Source organism: Apteryx rowi, unplaced genomic scaffold, assembly GCF_003343035.1.
Source record: "Apteryx rowi isolate R43461 unplaced genomic scaffold, aptRow1 scaffold_0, whole genome shotgun sequence".
Classification (NCBI taxonomy): domain Eukaryota; kingdom Metazoa; phylum Chordata; class Aves; order Apterygiformes; family Apterygidae; genus Apteryx; species Apteryx rowi.
The window spans coordinates 945,388-967,903 of record NW_020447195.1 but is presented as its reverse complement, the minus strand read 5'-3'; the positions used below and the strand labels follow the sequence as shown (position 1 = coordinate 967,903).

The 22,516-nt window shown below is 52.1% G+C and overlaps 1 protein-coding gene across 1 annotated transcript; it reads left to right on the top strand.

Annotated features, from left to right (window-relative positions):
- The first annotated feature begins 1,432 nt into the window (after positions 1 to 1,432).
- PKIG (cAMP-dependent protein kinase inhibitor gamma) lies at positions 1,433 to 21,336 on the top strand. Its single transcript, XM_026057307.1, has 4 exons — positions 1,433 to 1,929; positions 7,474 to 7,541; positions 18,779 to 18,963; positions 20,060 to 21,336. The coding sequence occupies exons 3-4, from the start codon at positions 18,813 to 18,815 to the stop codon at positions 20,137 to 20,139; spliced, it is 231 nt and encodes a 76-aa protein (XP_025913092.1). The 5' UTR covers positions 1,433 to 1,929; positions 7,474 to 7,541; positions 18,779 to 18,812; the 3' UTR covers positions 20,140 to 21,336.
- Positions 21,337 to 22,516: the final 1,180 nt, after the last annotated feature.

The following is a 22,516-nucleotide window of genomic DNA, read 5'->3' as shown; positions in this document are numbered from 1 at the left end:
TGATGCCAGTTTTGAAACAAAATAGAATTAAGAGACGGAGCTATGTTAGGTCAGTTGGGGGCTCAGCAGCTACACTGAGCATGAGTATGTTTTGCTTTATTGAGGTCTTTTCTCCTTCTTCAGTGCCTCATTAGAGTCGTCAGGGTGTTTCCTGCACTGCCTGCTTCTTTTGTTGGTATGTTTTTCTCTCTTCCTGCACGTGATGGCAGGGGGTGGGGGTATCTATCCCAACGAGCAGCTCGTTTTCTGATGCACACAAACGGAGACTCTCACTGGTGGAGGCCAAGGGAGGTGGAGCAGGTCCAGCTGAGCAGCCCAGCCTGGGGTGGAGGCAGAGTGCTGGTTCTCCTATCTGGCGTGGAGGCAGATGGCAAGCCTGGGGCTGAATGACTCCAAGGCCCATCCGCCACGTGAGAGCTTCAGGATGAGAGAAAGCCTGGTTTTATATCTGTCTTCTGCTCAGCAAGATGGCAGGTTGGGAGAGCCAAGTCTTCACAGCCCAAATTGCTCGCTTTGCACTCAGCCCAAAGGGAGAGCTCCCATGGCTCTAGTGGGAACTGAATCAGGTCTTCTGCAAATATCCTTCATGCTCCTCAGCTGAGACATGGCCACTTATTCTCCCCTTTACAAGGTTGTGGCTCCTTGCGTCCTTACAGCAGGGACCGACTGTGTCTTGCAATCTCTTGGCAAAGCCATTAGCATTAAGGGGCCACRGTTCCGACTGCAGCATTTGGGCAGTAGCAAACTGCACAGACAGTAATATCTATCACATTTGTGTGTTCATGCACCTCTCCACCATGCTGTTAAGGCTATGTAAGAATATGGGCCAGGAGAAAGACCAGAGACACAGTGCTGCAGTCAGCTTGTTCTTTTGGCGTCGGTCACCTGGCGTTGCCTCCAAGGCAGACGGGATATAGGGAGAGGGACGTTCCTGGGCCTCTGATATGGGCAAAAGCAGCCAAAACTTCCTCTGCTCCTGGAACGGTCCCGAGCTCCCCGAGGGCCCCCAGGCTTTGCATCACAGCAGTGTGGATGCAAAGATATGTGCTCGATATACAGCACCGGCTTGCCCTAAGCACCTTCCCCCCTTAGATTTGGGTGCCGTTCTGACACCAGCTCTGCATTTCACCCCCAAATAAGGCTGTGAGCCAGGGGCAGATGACCTGAAGCACACATGGCTTTTACAAAGCATATCATACCCTGTGGGACTCCGCGGAGCAGAAGGCACTCCAAAAAGACACAAAGCTATTTTTCTGCGAGGCGCTGCCCTCGCACTCAGCCCAGTAAAAGCGTTCGCACCGTATCGGGTGCGAGGGTGCCTTCGGCCGGGCCCCACCGCGCAGGCTAAATAGCGAGGCGCAGCTGAGAAGTGAATCCGAGCAATGCGCTAAAGAAACCTCGGGAGCTGCCGGCGCAGGGCAGCAGCTAACAGGTGGAGCCTCCGCGGGGGTAGGGGGGCCGCTCCAACAGTTGCGGCGAGGGGGAAGCATCTCGCAACAAAAGCTCCAGCGCTGAAAATCGAAGGAAGGATGTTTGGGCACCCGCAGCTGCCGGGAGATGAGGTTACAAGGCAAAGCTAAACAAAGATCCCTGTGAGAAGGAAATCGATCCCTCCCGCCTTGCTGTAAGGTAGAAGCCGAGCAGTAGCCGCTTGACATCATCAGGACGAGCATTGGATTACAGCAGGCAGGGACTCACTTGGCGAGAGCCGAGAACACGCCCCTCGGCCCCAGAAGCGCAACTTCATTTAGCAGCTCCGAGTACAAGGAAACGGCAAGTCTGAAACGGGCTGTGACTAACCTGGCCGCCTTGGCTGCTCGCCCGACCCGGCGGATACGCTCGGAGGGTTGCTCCGAGCCCCGGGTCCTTTGCTAGCGGCGTGACTCGCTACCTTGGGATTCAAGCAGCCGCCGGAGCCCCGGTCCGTCTGTAAGTACAGTCGCAGGCTCGCGGCGAGCGCGAGGGACGCGGATGCCGCTGCGGTGCATCACCGGCGGGCGCGGGTCCGTCCGCCGAGGACAGACCTACCTGGCGACGCGGCGAGGAGCCGACCGCGCGGGCGCTGCAGCCGCCTTACGAACGGGCGATTGGCTTGAAGATAGAGTTAACTTTTGCCCAACTGACTGCGAATAGCGAGATTTTGCTGCCCACAAACCGTAGGTTGAAAACTTAGCTGAATCTCAGCTTTCTGCTGTCTGTAGCAGCAGTTTGTAGGCTGAGCCGAGGGAGGTGGCTACCATGTCACTTTGGAAAGAATGTCGTTTGGGACCGGCCGCGAAGGGGAAGCGGGGAGAGCAGATTCAGCATTTAGAAATCACAATGGAGCATGGATTTCTGCCCCCGCTGGGGATTTCTGGCCTCATTTCTGACATTTGTCCATTTATTTTGAGCAGCTAGCCAGACAAAATTCCTTGCAACATAAGAGGCACTTCTGGTTTTCATTCGAGCAAATGCCAACCTGCGAGACAGCCGGGCGGCCGCTGTGCCCGGAGGGCTTTCTGTGCAGGCTGCGATATGAATCGCCGCTCAGGATCATTAGGAACTGCAAAGCTCCCGAGGCTCCTAGGTGAAGCGCCGGCATGAATGGGAATTTTGCCGTGCGTGTCAGCAGAAACRGGCTCTGAGACTCCCTGGCATCTAACTTTCCAAGCAAATGTTTTAAAAGGCAAAGACTTGGGATAAAAAAAGAACAGCAGTGTGGCAATAGTCCCGGGAGGTTTTGAGAATTCCTCCACCTCCGAGCTGTCTTTCTTCCTCTCGCCTCTCTAGTTTCCCCCGAGGTGCTGGAAGTGGTGGCAGTGAGCTTTTACGTGAATGTAATGCCTTGGCCCTAAAGGGGTGTTTAGGAAACATTTCCATTTGCTCAGAAGGGGTAAATGAGTCCACAAAGTGAGAGCCAAGTGCAGCCTTTCTCCCCAGAAGCAATGCCCTTGGTGGCTGAGATGATGGGACAAACTCGTAAGAGGACTTGAGAGCGTCAAACAGGCAGGAGGTAGCCACGGAGGGGACGATGCAGCGCTGCAGCAGTGCGAGAGGACTCCTGGAGAGGTGACAGCTCCAAGCCCCACTGCAGCCACCTGCCCTGGTGGCAGGGACAGGGCAGGCAGGGGCAGCCCAGGCAACTCTGGGCTCTGCCCTGCTCGCTGGTGGGCAGGCTGGCGTGCCCAATTTGGATAGCCATGAGGCATGCTTTGGCTTCTCAGGCTCTGAGCTGAAAAGGGCCACCTTGCTAATGTGTGGCCACCCAGCTGGGAAATCCTCACATTTCCACTCTCAGGAGGGACAGTGTTTGGGAAACAAGGATACATGAGGAGCTCCTCAATGGCTCGATTCATTCATGCTGCAGACAGATTAAATGACCACTTACAAACATGGCTATAGCAACAATGCTTAAAATATCTTGAGCACAGAACAGAGCACTCTGGTTCCTTTAGGCAGAGCTCCACAAGGACACACTGGTTTTCCCTGCCATCATTTTCAAGGATGCTTTCCAACAGTGTGAAGACTCGGATGCCTCAAAGAACTGGAGACCATTAAAATATGGTAGATAAGCTTCCACCATGGGTAGCTTGAGAGTGGAGACCTTAAAACCCAAGAATATTCATAGGCATGCATTTTCCAACCACTCATTTTTGTACTCACAGTGGCCATTTCTAACTAGGTGTAAAGTCACACACTGAGCTAGAGCACTTGGTTTTGCATATTTTTTCCTCATTTTCTTATTCCAAAGAAAAATAAGTCTACTTTTGAGCCCACTCAGAGCAATATACATAGCCACACAACCCTCACCTCAAAAATATAACTACAAAAAATGTTTTCTGAGTTGCTAACACTTTCGGGACCTCCCTCATTTCAGGGCTGGTTACTGGAGGATTCTGCCATGAGTTAATCCCTCCAGCCTGTCCGGGCAGTCCATCACAGGCTCTTATTTTATAGACAGAAACTAAACAGATCAAATTATTTTCCTGGGGTCACACAGATCTGTGGCAGAATTGCTGGGTTGAATCTACAGCTCCAAATTCAATGAGGAACATGAGAAGCCACAACCCAGCTTTTTGTTTGCCTTTCTATGCTCCTGTTCAGAGTCTCTCATTTTCACATTCAAAGCCAAGATCTGTTGGTTTCTCTGCTGCTAAGGGTTTCCTTAGTGTGACTAAAGCTGTATACAGGCACCGATTCAGAGGACCAAGACAAACCATTCACCACAGTATCCATTTCTGAGACAGAATGAGAGAAAAGACTTGTTTCCAGTACTCTAATCTGTGACTAGAGAAAGCCAAGTCATAAAGGGAGCTGCTACCAAAAGCTTACCAGTATGAGCCAGTGAGACTGAAACTAACTGGGAGCGCTAGGCTATGGCGTGTGCTTTGTCCCCAGCTACTCAAGGCAGAAGATACAGATAGCTAGAGAAACCATTCCAGGACTCAGTCTGAGACCTCTTGTGCTAGAGCAGCCCTGTTGGACTATGAACTGTTTATTCCCCTGTTGCAAAACCTTTGCTCCATTCGAGCCTGCAGGGATATGTACTTTTGCACCACTGGTTTCTGGTTCGCACTACAAGTTCTTAAATTCTTCCCTAGAAGCATGGTGCTCTTTGTGTTGCTTCTCCATGCCTGCTTTCATGCAGACGTACTACTGGTCACAAGCCATTGCCTCGGGAACTCCCAGGCAAGCCCTGAAATGCCAACATTTGTTGATATTTGCAATGATGTAATAGGCCAAACTTATCCTCAGTGGAATGTCATCAACTTTACTGGAATTACTGTTTCCACAATGTGCAATTAATCTGTGGTGCTCATTGCCACTAGATATCCCTGGAACTAAGACTTCAGAAGGCATTTTAAATAGAGATAATGTACTTATCTGGGTAATAAAACTACTCTGGTTATAATTAAGAAGATATTGTTTTTTAAGGATTATAAAACCTTCTGTTTCAGGGCAATTAGTAACTGATGAAAAATATTGCATTACAATTACAAGCTTGCCTGCACCTCTGAGGCCAAGAATGCCAGCTATTGTTTTGTAGACAGGATACTAAATGAGACAGTCTTTTAGTCTGCTCTGGGGGGACAATTCTCATATTCTAATCAGCAATGATTTGGCCTGTTGTCTACCCATGAGTCAAGAGATATGAGGATGACCTTTTCTCTGCCACCATCACCATGGCTGAAACCAAAAAGGATTTCCTTTCTGGATCAAAAGCAGCACCACATCATCTGCTGTACAGAATAATGCTGAATTCTGCCAAAACACATTCTGGGTCTTTTGGAATGTGCAGTCATTTTGAAACAATGCTGAGAACACTGCATTTGTTTCATATGTTTGTTCCTTTTGAGCAACAGTTGATAAAAATGGAAGGAATCTGAGTGCCAAATGATGTATATTTTGCTGATGACAATGCCCTTGTAATTCTGTCCTGATCAGGAATGGATGTTTAGCTATCCAATGCATGTTTCCAGAGGTGCCCAAATAATTCATGGTACCTTGCTGGGTTATGGCATCAGATTAGGAAGTGTAAAACGTTCTTTAACAATGATATGTTTGCCCATCCTTAGTCGCACTGCACCAACTAAACCACCTCAGCACCCTTAAACACCCAGYGTGGGAGGTTGCCTGGCCCGAGCCTTCGCACAGAGGTGCCTTCACAGCTCTGCCCATCGCAGTGGGAGCTGTGGGGCCAGGCCTGCCCAGGGCGGCATGGGAGCCTTCACCGATGGAGCAAGGTGTCCACCGTCACTTTTGCAGACACAGCAACTCCAAATCCCCAAGCCGGGGCTGTGGGGAGAAACACCCAGCTGGARCCAAGGCTGCAGTGTTGGAAGGCCAGTACCAGTTGCTGGAGAGTTTCSCTCTTGAGTCCACTCCTTTGAGTGACTATGGGGTTTTCCCCTCACATCACGTCAGGAACAGGCTGTCTCAGGGATGACTCTTCCTTTTCTAGCTCAGAGCATCATTGTTCCAATTTGCTTTAAGCCTCTCTTGGCACAGGGCCATATATTTTGATGGCTTTTTTTTTTTCCTGCAATAAATCTGAAGTGCTGAGGTTTTAACTGTTTGGGCTGTGTAACACATGAGCCAGGAGGAGGCAGGAATGCAAAGGAGGAAAATAAAGAGTCATGGATCGTCAAAGCTGGCTTTCTTCCTTCCTGCTTTTGTTTGCCTGGTTGGTGCCCCAAAAGGGCTATACATATTCCCAGAGTTGTGGGAATCCTGTTTCTTTTCCGGTCTGGTGTTTCCAATGAGCCCTTCACTGTAAATGCAGTAAACACTAACAAAATTGTATCATTCAGTCCTTGTGTCTTTGTCTGGATGTTGTCCCAATCATAATTAGTATTTTCCACTTCTGTAGGCCTGTCATCTGCAGGTCTGAAAGTGCTTTACAAATATTTGAAATGTCTAGTGAGGGAAGCAAGTATTAATAGCTGCATTGAACAGATGGGGAAACGGACACACAAAAGCAGCAAGTGCCCTGTCCTTGAAGCAGGGACGGAGCCGGCAAGGAATATTCGGCTCCTCCAAATAGGCACTTTAAAAAGTGGGTCAAAAGTAAGGAGAAAGGCCCTCGATCTGTTCTGGTTTGGAAACTGATGGGACGTAATAGCAGAGGGGTACGCTACACTGATGGGCTAGACAGAACTAGTTACTGCTTATATTATTAAACAGTTAACTTCTTGCTTTTCATTCTGCTAATATTTGTTCCTGGGACAGAGTGAAAAAAACAGTCCATGATGTTCCAAAAAGTCTGAAAGCTGAAACAGCTGCTAAAATAAGCAAGTGTCTTGTTGGCTGGGCTCTGCAGGTCAGGAGATTACAATTCACCCACAGATGTTAAGGCCACAGAGGAAATGTCTCTGAGTGGGGTTTGGGGACAAAATGCACAGCTGTACACAAGCACAAACAGCAAAGAAACCCAAGTAACGCAAGATAAACTAAGCAAGGCAACTAGAAGTACCGATCAAACTTCCCCTCGTCTCAAACAGCCAGACGTGGAAGTTTCACTTCTTCAAATCCAACATAGGTGCCAACCAACATTTGTTAACGTTCACGACAGAGCCACTGACTTGCRCCGAGCCTGCCGGCGGTCCGGAGCAGGGGAAGTGAGCTGCTTCAGGCCCCCCAGCGCACCCAAATGAAGCGAAGAAAAGGAGAAGTAAAACCAAAGAGAACTTCTTTGGTGAAAGCCAGGCCTCTCGCTAAACTTTCTTTGTTCTTAGACCTTAACAGGCCAAACCACTAGTAGTGCAAATCCTCCCGAGCATGGGCCTCGCAAACACCTACTGTCCCAGAGTCCCGCAGCTCTTGTCTGGGCGCTCACCAAGCCCAGCTCTGCTAAGCCCCCTGGGCAAAGCCCTGCCAGACCCCACGTTCCCATTGCTGTTACACTCAGACAGTTGAAAAAGCAACTGAGCTTTGTGCTTCCAAACAAAAGCACAGGCAACATTTTCTTATGTTTATTTTCTCTTCCATCCCCAGAAGCTGCTGCCCTGCTGTGTATGAAGCTTATCTGAAGTCATGTCCAGAAGGAAAGTCAACTAAATCAGGTAGGGATTCACAMTGCAGACCAACATGGTTTTTATTCACAGGGAAGTATTATATAAGCAGGAAAGGGTTTTTTTCCTTTCCGTTTTGCAAAAAGTCATTTGACCTGCCCCTGTATTCTGAACTACTAGTTGCTAGAAAGACACCCAGAGCTAAGAGGAAATGAACATCCGCAATTCTGCTGTAATGACTTTCCTGCTGTATTTTCTATACTTCATGGCAACGTACTTATACAAAGTCGTGTTGCAACGCTGACGCTAAGGGCAGCCACTAACGCAAACCATGCTGCGTGGCTCTCCCTCGTCAGCAAACTGCGCTACCGCACACCGAGTGCGCTCTGTGAGCAGCGGGAAGGAAACGCGTCCTGCGCAAAGCCTGCTTTCTTACGGGCTGCCCCGATGCTTGCATGGGAATGAYGCTTGCCCACAGATAGCCACATCAGTGGGGTTTGCCCGGCATGCACAGTCAGCCCAGCAAGATCTGAGGAACATCCCATGTACTCCCACGCCCAGGCTGCATTTCAGTGGACAATAAAATAGTTGGCAATTTGTTTTCTTGGGAGCTTCCCCTGTTCTGAGGCTATAACTCGGTGATGTCCACTCTGAGGTTCCCTGATGTAGCRTTACAGGCACGTTTCTAGAATACCACTTCAGTTCCTGTCTAGGTGTCCTCTCCCCAGTGACTTACTGAGAGGGTATTTAACCTGCYTGCAGGTTGCAGAAGTTGCTATCTAGCACAGATGTACAAAAATTCTTCACCCACCATAGAAATGCACAGAGAAAGGTATATGCAGGCCCAGTGCCGCCTTCCCTGTTCAGGTGGGGGTTTGAGCGAGTTAGCGCGATCAAAGGAGCTATTGATTTAACAGCAGCTTTGGAGCCACACCAAAGGACTTAGCTTAGCCACATCTCACTGCAGGCCTGCTTTTAACTCCAACACTTTTCGTTCCTATTGTATGTAAAGCACCAACAGCAGCATCTCAGCCATTTAATTCTTGTCATAGCTCCAGAAGACAGATTTTCCCCCCCCCCCAACTTTCCAGGCAAACGTCACCCCTGCTCTAGGCTGTGAGTTATGCCAGTGATTTTCTTCTGTGCAGTGGTGTGGAGGAACAGGTCAGACAGGCCCCAGGGAGCGGAGCTAAGCCCATTTTTGCTGATCAGCCTGCCTTATTCCATGGTGACATTCTCAAGAGATGCCCTGATTATTTTTAGGACTGTTGAGAGCTGCCAGGGCTCTCGCATCTCGGGAGGCTTCATGGCTTCTCACTCAGGCCCTTGCACTGCACCTAGGCAGAAGGACTACGTGGAAGCTGAACGTGACTTTCTACAAGCTTGTACAAGCCTGCGTGAGGAAGGCCCAGCACAGGTGGCCATCAGCTTTATGGACCCCGTGCTAAGCAGTCTCCCCAAGCTAGCTATGTAGTTTTAGCTGCTGCTATAGCCTGTGTAACACCTCTCCCAAGCTAAACTCCCCCTTCCCAGGCATACAAGCATCATGCTCACACAACAGCAGAGATCAATTCTTGCCCTCAGAAAACAGAGCAAAGTTGCACACAATTTATTTGTTTCCCTCTTTAGCATATAAAAAAATCCCCAGCCCTGCTTACCTCTCCCCTTGCAGAAAGCTCTTCTTGCACCCAAAAAGACAGCTAAGCCATCAAGAGCCAGTCTGCCTTCTCCCTCCATTTATACATGGCAAGGGCAGCTGTGCTAGAAAATATGCCCCAGCTGTGTCTGCTCCTTGCTTGGGGAGGGTCTGTCAGGGAAGGGGAGGTTGTGCTGTGGGTGAGAGCCCCCAGGCCGGTGGGCTGAGTAGGTGATGGTCACTGAGAGAGCAATACCCTGGTGCGACCAGAAGAGCTGTGGGACTACTGGGTAATTTCCAGCCTTTGATGTGAAATACAGCAGGGACTTTTCTTTCAGGGGCCTGCGTGATTTGGGGGGAGGCAGGAGGATCTGCATCCACAGGCCATCCACATCCAAAAGGGATCCACTAAATGGCCCAGATGTGATGGGGATGTCTGTGCCCGTCATAAGCGGAGACAATACAGGAGCCCTTCTAAAACGTGAGAGGAGCAGCTGTGAGATTTTTACAGCCGAGGCGTGTGAAGTGACTGCTCTGTGGTTAGTCTGTCTTGCAAATTCAGCCAGTATTAGATCTTCCACACAGTCATCACTTCTGTTTGTGTAAAAAGCAGGTTCACATGAAAAGGCAGGTAAATAAGAAGCTGGGAGAACACACTGATACCTTCATACTCCTTACGGCTTCGAAGCCTACCCTCCAAGGGTCGCAGGGGCCCACGGAGGGCCGGCTCACAAGGAGGAAGGCGCTAAGTGGCCATGCAGCAGCTCCCTGGCTGAATACGAGGGCTTTGGCTTGCTTCTCTTCGCTGTGCAACAGTCAGAGACCAGCGTTGACCCAGCACTAGCACGAGGCCTGGCTTTAGGAGGCAAAAAGGCAGCGAGAGAGATGTGCCAGCCTGCCCTGCCCTGGGGCCGGCTTGGCCCGACGGCTGCTCTGAGCTGTGGCTGCGCGTGGCAGCGGCAGGGACGAGCACGCTGCCGCCCCTCTCCCCGGAGGGGCCCTTCCCGGAGCTCGGCTCCCTGCCCCGCAGAGGTGGGGAGTTCCCACGGGGCTGGCAGGCTGCTCCACCGCCTTCGCTGCTGGCACGGGCCGGCGGAGGCTGCCACATCCCCCCGATGCGCGGCACTCGTCTTGCACGGAGCAAGGGGCTGCACTGGCTTCGTCCTGTGGCTTTATCTGTCGCGGGTTCTGAGCCAGACAGTTAATTTTAACTCCCAGATGCAGATGCTCGCTCTGCCCTGCCTCCCCCGATGCTCAGAGGAGCGTGCGGCTTTCCGAGGGGTGGAGAAACTTAAGTGCCCTGATTCATTAGCACCTCGAAGCTGTGGGATGTGAAAAACAAGCTCAACCTGGGAACAAAAAACAAAAATACAACTGCTGTCACGGCAACTGTCTCCAGATGCATGAAGAGACCAATTATTTCCATTAATCAACTTGGTGAGAAGCGCAGAAGAGGCTTAAAATGCAGCCAAGGTTGGATGCTGGGGGGAGGGAGGAGCAGAGAGCTTCATAAAACCTTGGTTGCCAAGGGATATTGTGATTCCTACTATCCCTGAGGATCTGGGGAGCTTACACCAAGCACCTGTCCCTTGCGGAGACTGAAGGTGATGCTGCCCCAGTGCAGGTGGAGAGGTGCCTTAGGCACCCTGCACAGGGCTGAGTCTCAGCTAGTGCAAACCGGCAGAGCTGCACGGCCAGACTAGACCGATGCGCACAGCACCGGGCCCAGCCGCGCTGCCGGGCGTCTGGAGCAGGCTGCTGCTTGTTGCCTTTCCGAGTGATTAGCTGGAGCCTTTTACCATTAATGCGAACGTAACTAACAGCCTCGTGCAGCCACTAACACGCGCACGGGGCTGGAGCCAGAGCCTTGGCCAGCAGAGAGATCAACACAGACTGCGCTAATGAAGTGAAGGGTGCTGTTAGTTGGAGCAACTGAGCGATGGCCTCCCACCTCCCCACCTTCGCCCCCAGGCCTTCCCTGCTCCCCTGGGGACTGCTGCGCACATGCACGAGGGAGCCATCCTGCCCTAGACGCCAAGGGTTGTCCGTAATTTTGAATTCTGCTGGAGCATCTCTTACATCAGTTGGGAGCAAGGCAATGGCCAGGAGGACCTGGAGCAGCAGGAGGCACTTTGGGACAGCAGAGGTACTGGGGTGAAAGGGCAATGAGACATGCCCAACAGCCCAACTTTGACATCTCTTCAGCCACTAACTGAAGGAGAGGGAGAGAAATCCTGGAAAGCCAGTGAGGTATAACTCCAACTCTGGCGACACGAGGGGTTCCTGGTGAGGCTCTTTCAYGCTGTTCTGCTCTGGAAAGGAGCCTCCGAACAAATGAGCTGGACACATGTACTAAGGTGGACACACGTATTCTGGTGGGAAACCACACTTCAGCCCTCGTCCTGCTTGTTTTCTCTCCCAGCCAGGAAACCTGGGGCTCGGCAATTCGGACCACGTCAAGTCTGACAAATACCACCACGTCCCCACGTTTTGGAGGATGTATGCCTGCCAGGAAAGCAGGGAGCTCTGTGCCTGGGTCAGCGTAGGCCAGTCTGTGACCAGCCTTACCAACACTTTTCACATATGTAACAACTAGGAAGACTGGGCTCCACACAGGACTTCTGCAGCTTCAGTTTGGCTTCTGGCTGTGGCTCTAAGCTCGAGTGCAGGGGGGTCTTGGGCCGTAGCTAGGCCTTGAAAACAGGAGCGCAGCTCTACCAGCGCTCTCCAGCCCTGGTACAGAGCCCTCCTTCTTTGATGCACATCTCACGCTTGTTCCCAGACAAGAGCTAGTGGAAAATTTGCTGAAATTCCAGCTGGAAGTTGTCAGACAGTTGGTGGAAACCCCCTGACCTCAAGTGCTGGCTTCTGCCCTGCGTGATGTTTTTTCTCCTCCCTGGATGAGACTCTCACAGCAGGGAACCTCACAGCAGACCCACAGGGAGCACAGAAATCCTGGTGCTCCCGTCTCTGTGCTCTACCAGGCCCCCCTCTGCAGTAAACCATCTTACGCCGTAAATATTTTAAAAGCCCAGCAGGGCTGTTGAGTATGTTTTGCTGTTGTTATGGGTCTGGCCCCAGCGGRAGAGGGCTAATAATAGCGAGTGTGCCATGGAATGAAAGGGCAAGGGGAGCTCAGCGCCGCGCGGAGAGCTCGGGCACAACCGCACGGCTTAGCGCCTGTCCCGCCGGCTGGCAGCGAAGGGACGCGAAGCAGGATGTGGTGCTGAACAGAAATAGGCGGTCGTAAGCCCGTTCCCCTAGGGAACCGTGACACCGCGTGGGGCAGGAACATACCCCGGAAAAACGGTAGGGTTTAGCGTGGCCTCGCAGCTTTAGATTTCATACGTGCGGGGGCCAGCAGCGAGGTCCCATCCCATCCCACCGCCGGGAAGCGCAGCCCTTGCCCTCCGCCCCACCGCGAGCGCTTGGCTTGGGTTCTGCGCCTCGCGGAGCCCCGAGCCCCAGGGCGGCGGCAGCGGCGGTGGCGGGGGCCGCGGCGGGGTCCCCAGCCCCGGCGGGAGGCAGGGTGCCGGTGGCCATGGGGTGCCGGGGCCCCGTTCTGCCCAGAACCTGGCGCCAGGCGAGGCCCGCGGCCGTTGGCTCCCAACCGCCAGGGACGCGGGGCCCTCGGCGTGCCGGGACGTGAGTCTGCTACAGCGCCTGCCCCGGGGCATCTCGGGGCTCAGCGCCGCCCGCACAGCGAAACGGTGCTGCCGCGGGGCTCTGCGCAGCCCCGCCGCCGCCGTCGGTGCGCGCTGGCCCCGGCACACGGCCCCCTTCGCCGGCGGGACGGGGGACGGCGCGTCGAGCAGAGCAGCCCTGCGGCCGCTCTCGCTTGCCCCCGCGGGACGGGCAGGTCTCCGTGTCGCCCCGGAGCGAACGGGGGGCAGCAGCTGCTCGGACCTACCCCGTCCAGCGCTACGGCGGGGAAGCGGGGAAGCAAGATCCGGGCCCGAGCCCCCSTCTGTGTAAAGCGAAGCAGGGCGGCAGCAGGGAACAGGGACGCAGGGAGAGCCGAGGCCGAGCTTAACCGCCGCGCCTCCTCCCTCCCTGCAGCACGCGGGCCGCGCTGGCTCCCCTCGGGGCGAGAATGTCTAAGCACGAGGCCAAGCTGCCTTACGCCAGAAAGTGCCGCCGATGCCACGCGGAGACGAACAGGTCTTCCTCTGACACGCGGGCCCTCTGCCTTCGCTGCGAGGCCGGGTTAGACGGAGGGCAGAAGCCTGAGGCGGGCGAGAGGTAAGAGAGGCAGGCCAGAAGGGGAGAGCGAGGCCGGCGGCGCAGGGAGAGCGGGCCGAGGTCTGTGGTCTGCTGATAGCCGGTATCAGGATGCAGCCCATAAATCGCTCTTCCTTGACGTAAAAAGCTTACGGTTTTACCTAGACGAGAGGCGGCAGACCAGGGGCCAGCGAAACGCCCTGCAAAGGCACTCCTTGACACCGGGTCCGGGGCTGGGCGCGACTAAAATCCACCCCATCCCGCCAAATTAGACCCGGGCTTCTGGCTTGCGTCACGGGGCTTGTGTTTGCTCTGCAGGTGCGCAGCTCTAGGCTGAGTTTAAGCCTCCCGTGACGTTTCCGGGTCATTCGTCCACCACTCGTAGTATTTGCAGTACGTGTTTGCTCTTAGCCGCTGAGCCCGGGGACTGCCTTACGGAGCAGCAGGTGAGAGGGGAAACGGGACTCAGCTGCCGAGCTGTCAGGTGCACGGAGAGGGGCACCGAGCTGACTCAGAGGAAATGCCCTAGTTTCTGGCTCTCTTGCACACCAGCGTGTGGCAGAAACGTTTAACCCTTTAATTACCTGCCAGACACCATCTAAGTGGGTAAAATTCAGCCCCAGTGGGGCCCAGTAGGGCTAGTTTATCTAAGCCACAAAATTTCAGAGCCCGAAAGAGCAGAGGCAGCTGCTCCTTCAGCTGCTGTACGAGTTCCCTAAAAAATGACAGTGAGCCCAGCTGAGGTCCAACAGCAACAACAAAAAAGCTCCAAAAGCCAAATCCAGACCAGCGGAACTGAGGCTATTACAACTCCAGATTTTCTATTTCATTCCAGTCCTCGTAAAAACACTAAGGAAAAACAAGTACAGACGAAGTAGCAGGTTTGGCAAAGCCAGATTTTTTCACCAAGGCAAGCGAGCAGAGAAGGTGCCCTGGAAATACTTGTACACTGCATTTTAATGTGCTGCTAAAACCGAATGCGCACTTACTCTGGGAACGCCTGGCGAGAGCTTGCAGATTCCTCCCTCCCCTGTCGGCCCACAGGAATATGAAAACCAGAAGGTGAGGAGCCAGCTGGTGAAACACGGCACTTTCTGCACGCCACTACCACTGCTAAATGACTGCCCACGGTGACGCAGTTTCGAACTGAACTACGTGGGTAAGAGGGAAATTGGCTCCTCTCTTGTCACTGACATGTAAAAAGATGTTTCCACTGACTAAAACCCACTGATCTGTTCTGCACCTGCCTGGAAATGTGGAAATGCTCTTTGAAAAATCAAGTCTTACACAGAAAATTGAGGTGACAACTCCCACTACCTGCTCAGTGCAACGGTTTCCCCGGGATGGAAAGGCCAGACCCTCTGCCAGCCGGGGAGGGATCTGCCCGCAAGGCTTTTGAGGGCTGCCCACCTTGAAACCCCCGCAGGAACTGCGCAAATTCGACATCTCTGCTCAAAATCTGCCCCTCTCCATCTCTTCGCAGTGGGATCCTAAACACCAAGCACAAAATTGCCCGGCAATGGAAAATAAATCGAATGCGCCATCTCCCGGCCGGCACCCAGCAGAGCTCGAACCCAAACCCCCCCACACCAGGACATGCTTTTGCAGACATATTCTTTTTTTTTTTCTTTTTTCCCCTCTCTTTTTTTTTTAGAAAGGTCCCTTCCTTTTCCCACGTGGTAGGACATTCAGTCATTTGGCATGGTATTGCCGCAGATAAGTGGATCTACCTATGACAGGTACAGCAAGCAACACCGGGAAACAGTTTCATCCCACGGGCTTGTGGGCTCCTGCCCCTGATTTGTGGAGTCCACCCTTAAGCCCAGGCAGTGCAGCCCCTGTGCAAAGGCAGGAGGGCCCCCGCACAGCCCACATCTGAACTGGTTGCACTTCATGGTTTGAGGAGATAGACGCATGCTTGTTTGGCCCGCTCTTGCAGAAGCTTCTTTATTCCAGCATGTGACATTTCTCCCACCGCTACTGCACAGTTCTTGAGGCAACAAGGATGCCTGGGAAGCGGTAGGAGGCAGGCTGACCACGGGCACGCTCTAATGCAGAGTCAAGGTCCTGAATCTGCAGGCTTTCCCAGGCTCTCCTCTCCCCCGTTCAGTCTGAAGGTTAATTCGTGCTTATATATTCATTTCCTCTGCCCCCTCCAATTTTGATTTCAGCTGCAGACACATCAGCGTTGCTAAGCGTTCAACCAAGAAAGACTCAGAGCAGCTGTGGAGGGTCAGCAGCCTCTGGGTCCCGATGAGCTGAAAGTAAGACTTGGCGAGGACTGACAGACGTTCATCCCGTCACAGGGAAAGGCTCTTCGCTCGCTGAGGACAGCCAGCTTGCCGCATCCAGACTGGGTGCCGTTTCCTGGGAAGGACAGGCCTGTGAAGAAAGGAAGATGAAGGAAAGAACAACAGCTGGGATCTCTTTCTGGGGTGAAGACTGCAGCTCTTCCCCTTGCTCAGTTAAACATGTGTTAGAGGGATGCTGAGCCCTGAGAGGAGGGGGACATTTGCAAGGGCTGGATTTCAAGAAGCAAGTTCTCTGGGAAGGTCTGCAGTGGGCCATGTCCCACATCCTACCAGTGAGCCGACGCCAGCGTTCCCTGAGCTAGCATTAGCACCAAGAGAGGAGTCCCAGAAGCTGCTGAAACATGCTGGATTTATGAAGGTTTGAGGGTACTGCACCCTGCTAAATCTCAGAACAAGGGGAGGTTTTTAACCTCTTTTTATCCTGGCCTATCACATCTTCTCCATTGTTTTCTTTCTACCATCATAATGTGAGTGAGGTTGCTGCATGGTTGCGCTACAAGCTGTGGGTCTGGCATCTTGTGTTCAATGCAGGCCCTGCAGGGAAGGAAACATTGGCTTTTAGCATGCAGTAGCACTTCGGTTCCTCATGCAGCTCTGAAGTGATAGTAGAGTAGCACTAGTGGTTTCCAGCTTCCACCACCCCTGTGGCACCAGATGGCTCTCCCAGCATCTGCAAATAAGCATCTAAGAGAGATGCTTCAGCCAAGACTGGCTACCCCTTTGCTGGCTAAATCCATATCCAGTGCTCATTGGTAATCCATGCAAAGAGCCCGAATCACGCTGGAGCCGGAGGGCTCTCCCCTTCCACGCTGGGAGCAAGTCATTTCTGCTGGCTGCAGGACGAGGTTGTCGGATGGGAGCCCAGGCTCAGCGCTGCTGATGGGACCACCCCAGCTTCGGGGAGGGATTCAGGGCTTACCAACGCGGAGCCAGTGGATGGTGGCATGCAGCCACTGTGCTGTGCACTCCACCCAGGGAGCTCACCAGTCCCCATGGTGTGGCTTTTCCCACTGGCAGGAGCTAGGACTTAGAGGGAAGGATGTACTTGCAAAGCTGAAGGTGAAAGCTCTGTAAAGAGCAGTCATTTTTTAGCCCTGTTCCTTTAAACATCTCATCGGTCAGGAGTTTCACAACTGTTTTTCAGTTTTCAAGCCCAAGAAGCACTGTTTCATAGCACCACCTGGCTGCAGGGACGTCTGGACTGACACACGCCAGCCTGCTGCTGCCAAAGGCTCCCTGAGCCTGCGAGTTTGCAGCAGAAGTTGCTACCGGGGCAGCGTTGCTGGCAGGGGCTCAGCCCCGCCGAGCGTGACCCCCACCTGCTCTCCAAGGACAAATGCAGGAGAGCAGGTCAGGACCAGCACGTGCACAGCGCAGGGCTGTCCCTACCACGGGGGACAACAAGCAAGCGCAGGTCCAGTCTCAGGGTTTGTCTCCTTTTGTGTATCTAACTCCCGGCAGGGAGCAGTGTGAACACAGCAGATTTCCTACCTCAGAAGAGCAACTTTATGCAGGGTTTGTAAAGGAGCTAAGCGAATTTCTCAGCCTCTTGTGGGACGTTAACCCCAAGATACAAAAGCAGTGAATGGCAAGAAGTTGAATTTTTCTTTGGACACCAGCATGTTTCTCATCAGAACCTCCTCCAAGTATTCGCAGCATCAGTAGTTAAGGATATTCTTTACAGTGGGGAAAATCAGAGATAAGAAAACTATTAATCTCCAACTTCCATGCAAATAAACAAACTAAATGCCTTGTAAACATGGGAAGGAACCAAGAGCACCAGATTTCCAATGCAAAGGCAGCATGTAATAACTAGCTCTGTGCCTGAGAGCCAAGATGCCTGTGATATGTTCCCAGAGCTGCTGAGATCCCTGGACGGTCTGTACTGTACAAATGCTGGCAAGTAAAACCACCAGCTAAAATGAAAACCGACAACATAAATACCAATCAGGCTGGAATAAGAGCTGGCTCGCAGCATTACTCTCGGGGCTACGAGTGGCCATTCTAACCCTTTCTTTGTGCTTGGCACAGAAATAAGCCTAGGGCGAAGGGATCCAAAATCTCGCAGGAGGTTTGTTTTTCACATGGTAGCGCTTATCTCAAAGCAGTTTCACTGACCCCTTTTTCAGTTAGGTACATGCATCTGACAAATACGCCAGCTGAGGTCAGTACAGATCCAAAGCCCAAGAACTATGAAATACTCATCTGCCTGCTAGAGCTTTCACACTCGTATCCGTTTGAGGCCCCGATCACTTCTGCTCACAGATTCAGGCTGCCTCAACCCTCCCACCCCCAGGGCAAAGAGCCAAAAGTGGCCTCCATCCAAAGCACCCGTGGCAGCTTGAGGAAGAAGGGGGCCTTGGGGCAACGCTGACATCAAACTGGGACTCAGGGCTTTACAATCAAGACAGCCTCCATGTCCTCTGCCGTGCCAGGGAAACCGCCTGCCGCAGCATGCCGTGTCCCAGGGATTTCGGTTTTGCTACCACCCCTGCTCCTCTGTGCAAAAGAGGCGCTGGGTGAGGCGAGTGCTGTGCCTTTAACCCGGGGCGGCTGGGCAGAGGAGGGAGAAGTGAGATGCCAGGGAAGGGTCTGCGTGCCAGCGAGCCAGCTGCCGCGGTCGGAGCAGGGCAGCAGCAAGGACAGGGCGCCGCCGTGAGCGTCCCCCAGACTCGTGTCTCGTTCACGCCGTCTCCACTCACTCACTGCAAGAACAAAGCTGGCGGCAGCAGAGCGAATGCTTTTTCTGTAGAAAAGGCCCTGGCTGCTGCTGTGGCCTTGTCAAGGAGAAGGCTGAAAACTAAAAAGGAGAGACAAATGCCTCGTCTGCCTCGCCTCTGGATGGGGAAGGCAGAATAGGGGCCAAAAACGCTGCCGAGACGGATCTTTCCTACCTACCTGCTCTCACCTGGCACAGTGCGGGTCACCCAACATGACACCCCATGTGACTGAGTTGTTATCTGAGATTTCAGTCGCCGCTGTTCTAGGACCCAGAGCAGAATTACAGCCACTATTTTTTCATGCTGTAATTTAACTCCATAAAGTAATCTAACCTGAACAGAGTCATGCCTCAAGGCTTGCCGAGCATCCTTGACCTCAGAACTGTGTTTTCTCCCCAGGGATTTGCAGGCGTCTGGAAATGCAAGACCAGCAATGGAGGTAGAGTCCACCACATACACCGACTTTATTTCCTGTGATCGGGCTGGTCGGAGGAACGCTGTGCACGACATCCAAGGAGATGCAACTGCTATCAGCATGCGCAAGCTGACAGGGGACATAAGTGACCTCTCCATCGAAGGAGCAGGTGAGCTGCCACGGACACCAGTAAGCATAGCTGCTGGAGCCTAGGCCAGGGGGCAAGGTGCGAAACTGCTGGGAGGCTAATCTGTGCTTCTTGCTCAGCTGGTACTGGGCCAGTCGGCGATTCTCCCAGACCGAGGGCCCCTTGCAAGGAACGCGATGGTCCCTGGGGTCCCCGGCACACGAGCACTGTGCGCTCCAGACACCCCCTTTGCTAGTCTGGCTTGCAGAGGCACTGGTGTTTAAACAGGACAAGGACTGACCAACAGCATTCCCAGGGCAAATTACACATCAGACCTACCTTAGACTTTTTTGGGCAGGTTTGTTTTGTTTTGTTGAAAATTAGCCTTAAAATACTTCCACAGTATTTTAGGTAACAATAGAAATAATTTTAAAAACCAGTCAACCATCTCCAAATCTTTCCCTGTAGCCCAAACATGGCAGCAATGTCACCCTGCTCAGTATATGCTGACCAGCTGACTGGTCAGGAAGCATAAACCCTCAGCTCAAAGCGTAGGGAAACCATCTAGTCTGTTTTCACTAACTAGAGCCAAAAAATACAGCAGAGACGCAGAGAGTAAACTCATTTTTAGCCCCTTCTCTTTTGCCTCTCTAAACTACAATCTGTAACTATAAAATGCTTTGAAACATGTTACCCTAGCTGTACCCTTTAATGTCGATAATAGAACCAAGAACAAATTAGAGCTCTTCTAGCAGAGCAATTTGGCTAACCACTGCGATGTCTTAAAGACGTTCCAGGAGCACTTACAAGTTGCATTTACAGTTTAGACAAGGAGAGCACACCCCTGCTTTGAAAGAGATTATTGTAGGACTGCTGTATCTACGCACCTTGCGGTCATATAAAATCCTTGCAGCTCCCTTACACCTCCCAAGGCTCCCTCCCAACATCACCAGCTATTCTGTCTTGAGAAGTGTTTGCACTCTGGGGCCTTGAAGGGAGAGCCTGATACTCTTAGGCCAAATATCTGGTCACAGGAAGCTCTTCAGCTGGCAATCTGAGTAAGCCTGTAGCAATTACTGATCACTTCTGTCCTCAGCAGAGTGTAACCGTGCTTTCTTCCCAATCCTCCCTTCTGCAGAAAGCCAAGCAGATGCCACTTCTTCTGAGAAGGACCCTGGAGCAAGACCAAAGGGGCAAGACAACAGCCCCTCCCCATGAGAGCGTGCAGGGGGTGGGATGGGGCAGGAGGAGGGACTTGCTGTAAACCTTAAACAAGAATTTACTGTTGAATCTGCAGACAAAAGCCAACATGGAACAAGTGCTCTGTCAAATGCCTCTGCTGCAATTTGGTTCAGAGAGCTGCAGGACGCTGTGCAAGGACTGGCACCTCCAAAAGACTTCTGCTCCCATCCCTAACAACTTAGAACACTGCAGTGGTTGTAGTGATATGAGCCATTCTCAAGATGCCTTAGCTGCAATTTTCCTCTATAGGAAAACACAATTTCAGTAATAATATACACAGACTTTCCTGTCCAAGGTACCTTCTTACTTCATAAATTTAGACTATTATTTATTCTCTGTTTCCATAGATTAGGAGCTTAGATTTTGGTGTTTTCTAAGCATTACCCTCATTTTGCATCTTAGATCTGAACTGGCCCCTAGACTGTCCGTGTAGCCCCTAGTCACGGTGGGCAGCGGGGAAGGGACCCGGCCAGTCCCGCCGTGTTCATGTCAAGCACCACTCACCTGTGCTGCTGCCACTTAGCTATCAGAAAAGGACCAAAGCGCAGACGTGTGGACGAGCTCCACCTACAGACCCAGCAGCATCAGCCACAGGCATCTTTTTCTTTGGGTTTTAACATTTTAAGGTATTGTTAAGGGGAGGGGAGAAAAAATTTTCCTGTTTTGACTGTTGAAATCGAGGCTTACCCATGCAAGCTGTTAGCTGAGAAGGGTTTATCTCTGGAAAGATCTCACCCCACTCTCTTTTAGGAGACATGTTTTGTGTTAAAGATGGTTTGATAAAACTATATAAGCTGTTGGAATAAATAACACACAGCCTTCAAGTATTGAAGTTGAAGGTGTTTTTCTGCCTGGATCTCTCTTCTTCCTCCATTTTGCCTTATAACAGGTTGAGCTGCAGGGAGGTTACACCAGCTTATGCTAAAAGGAGATAGGGAGCTGTGACAGAAGAGTCCCTTCTGTTTGGTTCCATGAACCCCCCGATGTCTGCAGCAGCCCGTTGGAAGCAGATCTAAAGCCAGGCACAGAGAATGCTGAAAGTCGGCCTCGTCTTTCCCCAGCTTTGCTGCAAGGCAGCTCTTTTCTCATGGGTGTTTAATTTACAGGTCAGAGCACTGCTCCTCCATGTTACCACCCTGTAAGTCAAGCACAGCAAAGCTGGCTTAGGGCTTGGCAGAGCGGCCTGGTGGAAGCGGTGCTGGTGGGGAGAGGTGTCCTCTCACTCTGCGGCACACAGCTCGAGGACGGCAGTACAATTCCAAACCCCAAAGAGAAAGAATTCAGCCAGAACTTTGGAAGACAATTACAGCCCAGCTGGGATCTACTGCCGAAGCAGTTGGACAGACTGAGGCAGGGGCCAGGCAGAGCTGGCCTGAGAAATACTCTCCAATAGTGACACAAGGACAAACATCTCCTTGACAGGCAAGGAAAGAACGGAATGTTACAAGTTTGAGACTTATCAAAGAAAACAAGGCCATAAATAAGCAGAGGAGTTGCTGCCAGAAAGAGGGAGAATTGTCTGTGGGCCTCTGAGAAGTGATGGCTGCAGAGCCAGGACAGAGATGTATATAGCTCTATCCCTCAGAGGAAACAAGAATTTGGCAGCCAGGTAGAAGCTACATCTGTTTTTTTGGCAACTACAAACAAACTCAGCTCCTTGAGCTGCTGGATACTATTGCCACTCAGTTCCCAAACAGCATCCAAAAGCCTGCTCCCATTTCCCCACACTCAGGGACAAAACAGCAGGTACCTCCTGGTCTTGGCTGACTGCACAGTTTGGTTTTCAAGCCCCTCTTCCAGCTCTCCTCATTTCCACTAAGCAGTATTTTTGGCTCACGCACAACAAGGAAGCTGAAAGGCAGTGCAGAGGGACTGTGCATCACACAAGACCCAAGCAGTCGAACACAGGCTAATCTTAGGTCTCCCTGGTCAGAATGCGTCTGCTCCGAAATTATATTTAGCCAGGGCATTAGCGACATGTTTGCCAACTAGCCTTAGAGGACAGGCAAGAAGCATCAGGTTTCCCCTGCAAAAGAGCCAAGTCAGCTGCCATCACTGATTGTGCTCAGAGACCAAGGGCATCAGACTAATCCAGTAACATCCTGACTCGCAAAGCTGCTGACCACACAGATGCTCTGAGCCTTTAATTTCAGTGGAAAATACAAGCATTCAGGACCTCCCAAAACTAACCACACACCAAATATCAAAAAGCCTTTTAGAAACCGTCTCCTGCCTGGGTCAATACTAGCCTAACAACCGTGCAGCCCAGAGACTGTACCACTTCTGACTCTGTATCAAACTATCGTCCAAACCTCAGGAGAGTGTGTGTGTGKGGGGGGGGATTGTAAACTAT